The 12,214-nt window shown below is 44.0% G+C and overlaps 1 protein-coding gene across 1 annotated transcript in view; it reads left to right on the top strand.

Moving 5' to 3' along the window:
* GLIS1 (GLIS family zinc finger 1) overlaps window positions 1-12,214 on the top strand; it is a 210,390-nt gene that overhangs the window by 174,342 nt on the left and 23,834 nt on the right. Inside the window, 2 exon segments of the mRNA XM_075424036.1 lie at window positions 1,789-1,921; window positions 9,922-10,072. Of these exon segments, the coding sequence (XP_075280151.1) occupies window positions 1,789-1,921; window positions 9,922-10,072 (284 nt within the window).

The raw sequence follows: 12,214 nt of genomic DNA on the forward strand, positions 1-12,214 counted from the left end.
CAAGGTGGGGAAACCCCTAAATCCAGACTTTGCATTAAGGGGCACAAAGTGCTTCCTGCATAAGCAGCCCTTAAGCATAGAATCAATACAAGACAAATGCGGTACACGCAAATTGCAACCTCCAGCTGATTGGATGTACCAAGATGTCAAACATCCAGGGTTTCATATCTCTTAATCTCCTAGCCTGAGGAATTTTCCTGCATGCGTATACATACCCTCCCGTAGACTTATCGAGTCCGTCTTAAAATAATGTTAGTTCCTTGCCTCCCACACCTTATTTGGTAGACCAGTCTAAATCTGCACTCCAGTGGTTTGAAATCATCTTCAGATTTCCTGACTCGTTTATCCGTGATAACTTTATGAATATTTGATCCTGTGTCTTTTTTCCTTGAACTTAAAAGGGATCTGAAAAAGCAGCAGATTTAAAGTGCATTTTGATCAGGCTCTCTTAAAAGGCACCAACGTAAATCTGACTCATAAAGAAATAATAAAACCCCCCAAATGTTTCACTTAAATGTATTATAGGAAAAAAAACCCTTTCACAACTAAGGAAATCTCAGTGTTACTGAAATGGTCACAGCCTACTTTGGATTGAGATTCAGGAAAAAATGGGGAAACACTGTTTATACGCACTTGCTCATTTTTGGTTATAACTCAGCAAAGGCAGTTGTCTGTTGGTGTCAGCTTCCCAGGAGTTCTGAGTGGAAATGACTTAGCCAGGAAAGAAAAATTAGCAGGCTGCTCTGCCCACATGTCCTGATTAAGATGTACGACCAGAATGTGCCACCTCTGATACAAAATAAAGCATTTGAGCCTAGACTTACATAAAAGGAATCCCGAAGATTTCATTCATAGCTTAGAAGGTGACTGCAGTTGTAATATTTTGTTGTTCTGAAAGGCTTTACAAGAACAAAATTGGAGAAAGTTAGCTGTTAATTTAGTAGTTGTTTAATTGGCTGCAGACGTACTTCGTGATCCAAATGTTAGATGTTTATCCTGAACCAATAAATGGCTGTATAGCAGAATTCTAATAGGCATGGACCTTTTATTTAGAATAACCAAACCCAGGGGAGATCAGTATGCAAAACTGTAAATGTAAAGACAATAACTATTTATTAATAGCTATAGAATATGATGGCTGTTTGTATAATGTGAGCGTTATTTTATGACAAAAGTTTGGCAACATCAGCATGTTTGAAAGAGAATTAGAAATGCTTTTCTTTCTTAATTCTCCTCTCCTGCTGTTTTTAGTATGATCGACATTGTGGTTTTCAAGAGTTTGCTTCAGACGCTTTTGCCAGAGCTTTAATTTACTTGGAGAACAGCTGACGTATCGGTGATACCTCTTACACATTACTGACAGCACATGATTCTGCTACTTCCAATCTGATAAGCACAAACGCTTTTCTTGCCCTATCAAATGTCTTTCCAAGTGTCACAGTTACAAAGTGATGCAATCCTTTTGCCACAGAACCCAAGAAACTACAGAAAGCCTGAAAATATGCAGTTAAATTACTCAGGAAGGTTTGAAGAAACACAGGGTTCATTATTTTCTGAAGCTAACTGTTGTTGATTTAAGGTTAGCACACTTGTGCACTTAAGAAAACCAAAACTATCTCTAATTAAAAAGACCCAATAACAGATAAATCTTTAATTACACCAAGGTCCTAGCAATGACATTTTGTTCCTTCCTTCTGTACATAATCTTTAAGCAGAGACGTATGAATTTAATTAGAAGTCATTTGATTTACTTTGAAATAAAATGTTTGTTTTATCCTCCTCTTGTAGCTAAATTCATGTACCGATATCGAACAAGATGTACTAAGTGAATGCTTAGCTATACAACAACTCCACACATCTTCACAACACATTTTGGACGGGAAATGTGGTAGATCTGTAGGTCATCATGATTTAATTACAGGTAAGAATACTTCTAGTAAGTATGGTGCTAAATATGTCCTATAATACAGGATTTAAAACAGAAAAGCTTACGGGTCTGATTTGCCACAATGGAATATGAAAAAAATAAAAACCAACAAATAAAATGAATTAATTTTGTGAGTTGTCTGCTAAGACCTGACTTTTTTTTCAGAGTTAGTCAGCCAAATAGCTCCTATTAATTTCATGTGAAGGGGGAAGCAGCCCTGCTGAAAGTCAGCCTCTATCCATTTGTGCTCTTTTAAGAAGTTTGCCTTGGCTTCAGTAGAAGGCAGGTGCATGAGCTTTGCTGAAGCTAAAGGAGTGCTCTAGCAAAGACAAAGTGTGCAGCAAGAAGGTCTTCCAGCTCTTCAGGAGTTGCAGAAAAGTTGATGAGGCTGTGTGTTATCATGCACTGTGTGATTATAACAAATAATATGTACGAATAGAGCAAAAGCTTGAATCTGAAATGTCAAACATGTTGTTTTAATTATCTTTTCTAGCATTTAATCTCTCATTCCTTCTTGTCTGTCTTGCCTTTCTTTCTTGTGGTTTGAACAAGAGCCAGCCCCTTTCAGGGACCTAGACTGTGCTATACATTTTGTATGAACAGAAAAAGATGCTTCCATTCCCTTCTGCTGAAAATAAGATCTAGATTCACAAGTTTAGAACCTCAGCAGAGGATCCTAAATCAGGGATGCAGCAATCTCAGGTTCTTTGTTTAGCTAGCAGAGAGAAAGAGGAGCTCTCGAAGGCCATCCGTTTAGTTGTCATCTGCCTCACGCTGTGAAGTCACCCATATCCCCCTACTGATTCTAGAGATTAGAGTGGGGAACCTTTCACTTGCTGTTTTCACTCTCACGTCTCTTTCTGTCCATGTAACTATTTAGCCTTTTTTTGAGCAACATCATATATCGGTGAGTTGCAAAGCCCACACTTTTTTGAAAAAAATACTTTGCTGGTTAATTTTGCATGTGCCCCTTTCAGATGATGTTCGCTGAGAAGAATATGCACATAACTTCTTCCTCGGTCTGCTTAGGTGGGATCTACTTTTGGAGAACCATTGATGTTACTGCCTTTGAAACTTCTCTAACTCTGTAATATCCATTTTGGGATGAGATAACCAATACTACCCACAAAATTCCAGATTAGACCATTCATTTTACTTACAAGCTGTCATTGTTGCATTTTCTTGTCATCCTCTGTCACGCTCCAGACACGTCCCAATATCTTACTGATTTTTTAATGGCAGCTGCATATTAGAAATGGGATGGATATATTGCAACATCTTATATCTAGCACTTTGTATGGTCTGGAGAGAATCTCCAGAAGAAAAGATGTAACAGAGATTAATCAGCTTTTCATTCTATAATTGTTCAAATAATAATGCATACTAAAACCGGTTTTGGACAGACTGTTCCTAATTTTAGGGCAGGAACGTGGAGTCTGGTATCCCACATGCTATGCCAAAGAGCAGAGGGCAGTTTGAATCACAGAATCAGAGAGCAGTTTGGGTTGGAAGGGACCTTTAAGGCCATCTACACCATGCCCCCTGCAGTGAGCAGGGACATCTTCAACTGGAGCAGGTTGCTCCAAGCCCGGTCCAACCTGTCCTTGAATGTCTCCAGGGATGGGGCATCAACCACCTCTCTGAGCAACCTGTGCCAGGGTTTCACCACCCTCATCGTAAAAAATTTTTTCCTTATATCTAGTCTGAATCTATCCTTTTTTAGTTTAAAACCATTACCCCTCATCGTATCGCAACAGGCCCTGCTAAAAAATCTGTGCTTGTCTTTCTTGTAAGCCCCCTTTAAGTACTGAAAGGCTGCTATAAGGTCTCCCCGGAGCCTTCTCCTCTCCAGCCTGGACAATCCCAACTTTCTCAGCCTGTCCTCTTACGAGGGAGTCTTCGGATTGTAGAGCAGAGCCAAAGTGAGACATAAAAAGGCAGGGATGTCATTTTTTAAAACTTTACTTTAAAACTTGGTCAATGCTAGAAAATGTTCAGTGCTATTAAAATCTAAAATTATTCATAAAATTATTTACCTTTGAGCTAAATTAATCTATCATGATTTAAGATGCGCTTTATCCTCTTTCAGTCACACTGCGAAGAAGAGGCTTGACATGGTTTAAATTGATTTAGTAACCGAATACGAGCTTTCCAGATAAACCCCAGATTGTTGCTGTTGAGGCTTAGAGAAATCCAATGGTAAACTGGGATTAGAAAACAAACATGCTTGGTACTTCCCTGCACCAAGGGAAGAGCTGATGCGCTTTTTTAATTTATTTTACTTTGTAAGAGCAAAGTAATAAATTACTAAAACTTTCTTAGGCAAGAATATCCTGCTTTTTTTCTCACTCCAAATCTTAAAGACAAAAAATGCATCCTGCTTGACATCTCCTATTCTCCTTTCTAGTTCAAGTTGCACTACAATGTTGACGTGTAACTGGTGAACAGAATGGGGTAGAAAGGGAAATCACCCAACATTCTAACATCGTTCCCCTGGGATTCTGCACTCGTGGTTTATATGTGGCTCCTCAAAAAGTGGCAGAGAGCTGGAGGGACTTTGGGAGGATTATTTCCATTCTCTGCCTTTGTGGCTTGGCCTCTCGCTTCCGCAGGACGGGAAAGACCAGTGATGTTTCCCTCAGAACAGGCTGCACTCAAGAACCTCAGAAATAGCCTCAGATTTCAAGTGACAACAATAAAACAGGAAAAAAGTTATTAGCTTACAGATAAACAGACCATCCCTAACCTCTCAGTGTCATTTCTGAGAACCTCTTGTGAAATCAAGGATTTTATCTATCAGTGATGCTGGCTTTCTCTGATACGATTTCTTTGCTGATTATATCAATCCATCACCAGGATGCTGTAAAAAACCTAGTAAATCTTCCCTGATACTTCCATTGGCTTACCCCAAACGAGACCCCATCACATGCACAGTATGAAAAAGTGCCAGGGAAAATAAATCACGATTTGAAAGACTGTTTTACAGCAAAGCAGAAGTTGCTTCATACTATGTGTTGTACAATTCCGTCAGCAGGACTGTTCCTCTGTCATTTATTTAGGGCTTATAAGCTGAAGTGCTGATCCTTACAGAATTAAAGCATAAGGACATTCCTGCTGCCACCTATAGTCTGCAGTGACTGCACATTTGCTCTTTCAAATAAGCAGAGGTAATATATCTAGACAAATCAGCTATAATACTCTATATAGGTTATATATGGATAAATATTGTATGATGTCCTCTTGATTCCACTTCAAAATACCAAAGTCTTCATGGTTTGGTTTTTTTGTTTTGAGCTTGGGGGGGTTTTTTCCTGTTTTTTTCCCCCCAAAGTAACCACATTATTAATGTGCAGAGCTCTGGGCTTTAGGGATCACTTGGATTCCTGGAGAGTTTCAGTTTTGTCTTTCTCCAAGTTAAAGCGCATTTTAAATATGTCAGGGATGAAAGCCAATCACAGAAAAAGTGAAATATTTTAAAAGCTCCCATCCCTCGTGTCCAACTTCAAAGCAGATTTGGGCTTAAGACTGGGTAAGACAGCGAGCAAAATAATGTTTTGCAGTCAGAGGAGCCCCTTGTTTGCTTAGATCTTCCTCCTTGTTCCCTCCTCATAACTAAGATGCTTCATGGCTGTGCACATTCAACTCTGGCTGTGCCCAAGGGCTCGTGTCTCTCCCCCCACCAGGGAAGTACCTCCATTCAGGTGATTCCACTCAGGCATTTCCTCTGGGCAAGTTTTATTAGTGTTTTTCTGGTCTCAGTTGGCATAAAGCTGGGGAAAAGAAGAACTGCTGGCTACAGATGCTCAGAGTACTGTTTTGGCAACAGATGTTGAGGTTAAAGGCCAAGCCATTTAAAATATTGATTGATGACATATATTTACAAGCTAAGACGGCCAATGCGTGAAGAGGCCCAAGGTGCACTGTCCTGAACTGGGTTGCACTTGCAGGAATAGTCATTCATGACAGCACCAAAGGCTTCTGTGTGACTTCAGGTACTCAGAATATTATAGCTTGCTGCTGAAAAAAAGGAAGAAAAACTATGAAAGAAGTTAATTGAAAATTATACTGAGGCTGGAATAGCAACTGCTCTCCCCACCTTGACTGCTTCATTGTAGAGGCACCTGGTTTCCTGGGCAAAGGGTTCCACGCAGCAAAGACAGCATTTCTCTCCCCTCAAACAACTCTTCCTTTCTGTTAGGGCTGTGGGAAGGGCCTTACACCCCTCCTGTCAGCAGATACTCCTGCTTCCCTGGACAAGGCAGTTCACTCTCGCTTTCCTGATAAGCTGCCACTGCCAGTATTCCCTGCTAAAAGCACCATCTTTGGGCTTAACACCGATGAACATGCCGTTAGGCAGTCATGGAATCAGAGTGGCAGCAGCTCCAGACTTTGAATCTCTTAATTCTGGAATTAAAATACGCATACCAATCAAAACTTTTTACAGTCAAAATGAATTCCAGTAGCAGCATAAACAGCTGATAGGTGATAGCACACCCTGCACAGCACCCGTGACCAGAGCAGGGTCTGTCCCACCGAAGGAAGTAAAGTTAATGTTCTGTTAGAGTGCCCTTGTTTTGCACTGTGCAAGTTAAGTAACTTTTAACTTCAAATAAATACCGGTTTGGTTGTCAGTGACTCAGCAGAAATGACTAATGTCTCATTGCATGGACTCCCATGGAATCTCGCAGCAAATCCCATCTTCCCCTGCATGTGCCACGTGGCCCTCGAAGTGCTCTCAGTTACAGGCAGACGCCCTGTGGAAGCGAAGGAAGCCAACAAGCTGTGAGACAGGCTGCCTTGGCAGCAGGCAGCACACATGTAGTGCCACATATGTCACAGTGTCACCAGGGATATGGGGACAGCTGGTTTCACCCTGAGGCGCTGCAGCCGGTGTCGCGGTGGGCTGCCGATCCAGCAGTGCCGTGTGAGGGGAGCCAGCGGCTTCTGGGGTGAGGCAGCATGAGCTGCGGTGTGGAAGGGGGCCCGGGGGCCGAGATACACCACGTGTCAAACCCAGTGTGAGTGAGGGTGTTGTGGTTAAAAAAGATGTAGGAAAAGGAAAACTCGCTGATGAACAAACCCCACAAGCCTTAGCACACACATGCTCCGAGCAGGGGCCGTTTCCAGAGAAGGTGTGAGCAGTAAGTTGAGATGTGGATCAACCCAGGGTGGATAGCAGAAGCCCTGCCTTAACTAGGAGAGGAGATCTACAGCAATACATCTTTTCAAGCCCAAGAGTGGGCAATGGGTGTCCACCGTGGTAGTTTCGCAGCTGGGTAAATGCCTCTGCGTAGTGGTTGGGTATGGCGGAAACTCGGTGTGACAGGGATTCTGTTTTCATCTGGTTTTCTAACGGGGTGAGTGATCGCAGGGGATCATGCAGGACTTGGCTCCTGGACATACGGATACGTGGGGTGTTTGTTTTTAACATTTTCTTGCTTCTCTAGAGGGGTATGCTGATTGTAGGTGCTCTACTGCTCTGTCTTTCTCACCCCCCTCAAGCAAAGGACTGAACTATCCTCGGTAGCTGAGACAGTAAGGAAGGGGCCAGGAGAGACCTCTTCAATGTTCGTGAACTGTTCAGGGGTGGGATTGTAAAATAAAACATTTGCGTGTGTTTACTGGCCACCACACTGCTAACACTGCCTTTTGAGGGTTTTTGAGCTTTTTGGGTGAGTTATTGACCAGGGCCATTAGCAGTCTGCTAGCCTGAGCAAACACAAGCATCTCTGTGTTCAGCAGTTTCCTCCAGGCTGTGCTGCCAGTATACCTGAGCTGTGGGTTGTAGGAAATACCGCTGACGTGGGAAATGACACTGTACCGTCAAGGTCAGATTGGTATTTGGCTCATCTTCCAAGCCTGGCTTTGGGGGAAGTGGAATCTATTGTATTATAAAATGGAATGAGGCCACCAGTAGAAAAATGACATTTTCACAGTGTAGCACACTAGCTACTGACTTACCGTTATCAGGAGAAGCTTTGACAAATAAATCCTAGCATCACCTGGGAACATCTGACTTCTTAAAGCCCCTTCTGTCTGGCTTTCAGTGCAGGAAGCAAGTTGGTTTCACTGGCTGGTTGACAAATGTTCTGTCTAGTGGGAGACAGAGACAATGTGGTTAATTTTTGTTGCTTTAGATCTGTCGGCAGCTGAGGACTCATTGTTCACGAGAGGTTTTTGACTCATCTGAAGTCCCTGACAAAGGTGGCTGGAATCTTGCCTTAGTGGTTCTGCTCTTCAGTCACACAGAAACAGATGCTGGCGTTCAGCCGCTGCTTATCCGCCCAGAGGGCTGTCACACATTCCCCGTGGCTCCGGTTTCTCGTGTTGCCTTCTGCTTGTTCCATGCCACTGCCAGGGTTTGGGAGGGATGCCGGATGCCTTCCAGAACCCTGTCAGCAACACGGGACACAGCCCAGCGTAGCTGACACAGCTCTGTCTTCCTGAATGTGTAGTGGGATGGAAAGGTGAATGCTACCAGAGGAGAGAAGGCAAAGAAACGAGGCCTCAGAGGGAGTGTGGGGTCTTCTGTGCTGTGTAGCTGGACACTGTGGAACCTAGCAAACTTCATTGGCTCCCCTCAGCCTTCAGAATGCAACATGAGTGGCTGCCCTGGGCCTCCTCTGTGGGCACATTCCCTGGGAGGCATGCCCTGGTGGGCAAACGCTGGGAGATGTGCTGCAGGCAAACTTCAAGAGGAGGCGGAGAAGGGCAGAGAAACTGAGAAAGAAGGACTAGACTTTTCCAAGAACTGAATTTTCTAGGAACCAGTCTTTTGCCCTCTGCCATGGGGTGGCATTTGCAAACAGCATTCATAACAGGCTGCCCAGGGAAGTGGTGGAGTCCCCATCCGTGGAGGTGTTCAAAAATCGTGTAGATGTGGCACTTCAGGACATGGTTTAGCAGCCATGGTGGTGTTGGGGTGATGGTTGGACTTGATGATCTTAGAGGTCTTTTCCAACCGTAATGATTCCCTGTCAGTTCTATGTCAGTTCTAACGCCAGGCAGCAAGCACTTCTGCAGTCTCCTCTCATTACAGAGGCCTGCCCTCAGGGCAGCCTTCATGACACAAGTCAGTGTCCCCAGATAGCCTGGCCTGTCTCCGTGCGTGGCTTGCTCTTTAGAAGGGAGACTATGAGAAAAAAACTTCATCCCAGCATCTTAATCCAAGCATCCTGGACGAAGCATCCTCAACCAAGTATGTGCTTGAGGGCATGACAGACACTTCACTACTGATGCCTGCCTGCCATGGTAGAGGAGACTAGCCAGAGTCCCCCCAAAAATGGAACATCCACACTCCTTCAGTACCTCTGTGTGCTAGTAAACCTTTCATGCTCTCCTTAAAAATTTCTCCTTGCTCCTCTTTGCATTTGATTTTCTGGTGTTTCATTTGTATCAGTATGTGATATTTTTAAATGGTCCAGGATGTCCAGCAGCATACTAATTGCAAGTCAAATGAAAAAGTTTGAAATTAATAATGAAAAAAACCCAGATCGTGGTCCCTCTTACGCAAACACAGTGCTCTGAGTTCAGTGTCTAATGTGATGTTGGTAAGGTATCATGTACCGCTCTGCTGCAATGTGAGCTCCATCGTGCTGCAAGCCACGGAGCGCTGCGGGTTCTCACTCGCTACAGTGGAGGCAGGGTGAGAGCCCGGCCAAGTCCTGCCAGCTGGTAGGAGGAGTGCTTACGGGTCTGTGCTCACAGCAAGGAAGCAATGGACCACCTGCGAGGGCTGGAGGGGAGACACGTGCGTCCAAATACCTGGATACAGCTCTGAGTGCTGTTCCAAGCGCCGTGGCGTTCACTGACGCCCTGGGTCTCTGAGCAGGTGGCTCCCCTGGCAGTGCAGCTCCCCCGGCAGAGCTGGGCTGCTGTGCGTTTGTGTCTCGGGGCAGGCTGGGGGAATAGGGACGGACTTGGGGACCTACAAGGACTTACTTGGATGCTTTGTTCCTTGCTTATTTTATTTTTAAAATGATGTGTGTTCACAGGCATGTACAGTGGTTCCAGCGCTAACCATAACGGTCCCTCACCGGGTATACTGCCGCCTCCTCATGACGTCCCTTCAAGACACCACCCTCTCGACTCTACCCTTTCCAGCCCACATCACCACCAGTCGCCGCTGGAGAGTGCCAGGGAAGGGTATGTGTGTGGGAGACATGCTCGGCCGCTGTCTCGCATGATAATGAATGATTAATTGTTTATTTTACTTTGCATGGATTCTGTTCCAGTGAAAAGCACTGGCCCAAACTGAGAAATTTTGTTTGGTTTAGAATCATAGTTTAGTTTTGAAGGGACATCAGAAGGTGATGTCTTTCATGCCCTGTGCAAAGCACCGCAAACTTTGACCTTACTATCAGGTTGCTCAGGGCCTTGTCCCTGTCTTCAACAAAACACACTGAGTTTTTTTTTATTCATAGAAAACAGTTGCATTTAGATTTTAATTTTTTTTTTCTAATTCTTCCTTGATTAATTCTTGTAGGTTTGGATAAGTGCAGAGAACTTTCTCAGCTCAAATGAAAAATATCTCAAAGGGTAAAAACCCAAACTGTGACTCACTCAGCAATAAGGCAGTGTTTGCCGTAGTAAGAGTTGTTTTGTGTCAGAGCGGGAGGCTTGCTCACTTCCTTGCTCTCTGATGAGATTTTCTCTAAAACACCTCTCAGCAGCAGGCACTGACCAGTAAGATCCCAATCGGGGAAGAGTTTATTATCACGTTGATTGTATAGATTGCATTGCTATGGTATGGATCGCATTGCATTGCTACAGTATCTGGTTCTAAAGCACCACTTGCTCAAGGGTCTCATAACGTCTTCGCAACAGTAAAGCATCTCTGTAAGCCAAAAAATTCTGCTCTAATCTTTTAGCTCAGATTTTTTTTTTTTGTGGTGCCTAAACTCATGCAAATTAAACCTCAAACTTACAGTTTTTCTGCCCAGCACTTTGCACAGGGAGGGAACTGATTTTGGTTTACTGATGGGAACTTGGGATACAGAGAGATTAAGAGAGGGTTTTTTTCCTAAAAATATGTTGGGGTTCTTCAGCCAATACAGCAACTGAACAGAGAGTTTTTCTATCCTAGTACAGTGACTGACCCATCCCTTCTTTTATATGGGGAAAGCCCAGGAAGTTTTTAATTCTATGCTTTAGGCAAAGGGCAGAAGGCAGAGGGTATGTGGCAGGGGAAGGGCACAGAAAGGAAAGTTACACCTGGGGTAGCTGAAGAACAATCTGATTGAGGAAATTCAGTGAGGGACAAATTGCTCCATTTTTTTTCAACTGCAGAATGAATGCCATAGCAAGCTTAGCTTCTGTACCCAGTTCCTCCTTCAGCCATCTCTTCTCACCTATGCCAGCAGCAGGTACCAGTGCCCCCTCCCAGTGTAGGACGCTTATCTGCCCACCGCCCCTGTCCCTGTCACGTAAGATGCCCAGCCCTTCTCCCTCCCTGCCCTGCCCCCCCATTCCCAACCTTGTATGTCCCGCTGGCAGAGTCATGGCCAACAGGAAGCACTGGGCATGCGGATTTGGATGGAAGTTATACCAGGTAAATATGAAGTTTTCTGTAGCAGTAAAGGCAGTGAGCGCAAACAGGACAAGTGAAGACAGGTAGTCCAAAGTGAAGCTAATCCACGAGCTATTCTTTCCCTGCAGAATGGGACTACTTGAGCCTGGGGGAGTAGGATTCCTTCCTCTCACTGCTCCCTGGTGCACTGCTCAGCTAGTTCCTCTCTGAGTTGGTTCCTAGGGGAGTTAAGGCAAAAAATCCCAACCAAGAATGAAATAAAGTAAGGATATACTATGGGAAGGATTTAACAGGCTGTCAGGAAGGTGAATTTGTTTCTAAGGCACTTCATGTTCTGGTAACATTAATAAGAAATGAAAGCAAAGACTTGAGCAGAATGAGGGCAACAGTTTTCCAGTTTGAGGGGTCTGAAGCTCCCAGATGAATTCTTCGTGCTGCCCCTCGCGTCTCCATTCCAGAGTACGGCACTTCTCTTTCAGCAGAAACGCCGTGCTGAGTGAGCCACGTTTCTCACTGAGCTCCTTCTGCAGACATTTTGATCATTTGCTTAGGCCAAAGTTTACATCAGAATTGTCTCTGCTGTTTTCAGTTCTAGTGGAATACGTATTTTTTCGCAGAGGAGACAGCAGTGCTGATTTATTATCTCTGTGATTTATTATCTCTTCTTTGCAGAACTACCATATTTAATATCCTATAACAAAATGTAAGAGTGAGGTGGTAACACATTTGTGTCCATGAACCAAACATCAGAAAATGGA

This window comes from Opisthocomus hoazin, chromosome 6, assembly GCF_030867145.1.
Source record: "Opisthocomus hoazin isolate bOpiHoa1 chromosome 6, bOpiHoa1.hap1, whole genome shotgun sequence".
NCBI classification, from domain to species: Eukaryota; Metazoa; Chordata; class Aves; order Opisthocomiformes; family Opisthocomidae; genus Opisthocomus; species Opisthocomus hoazin.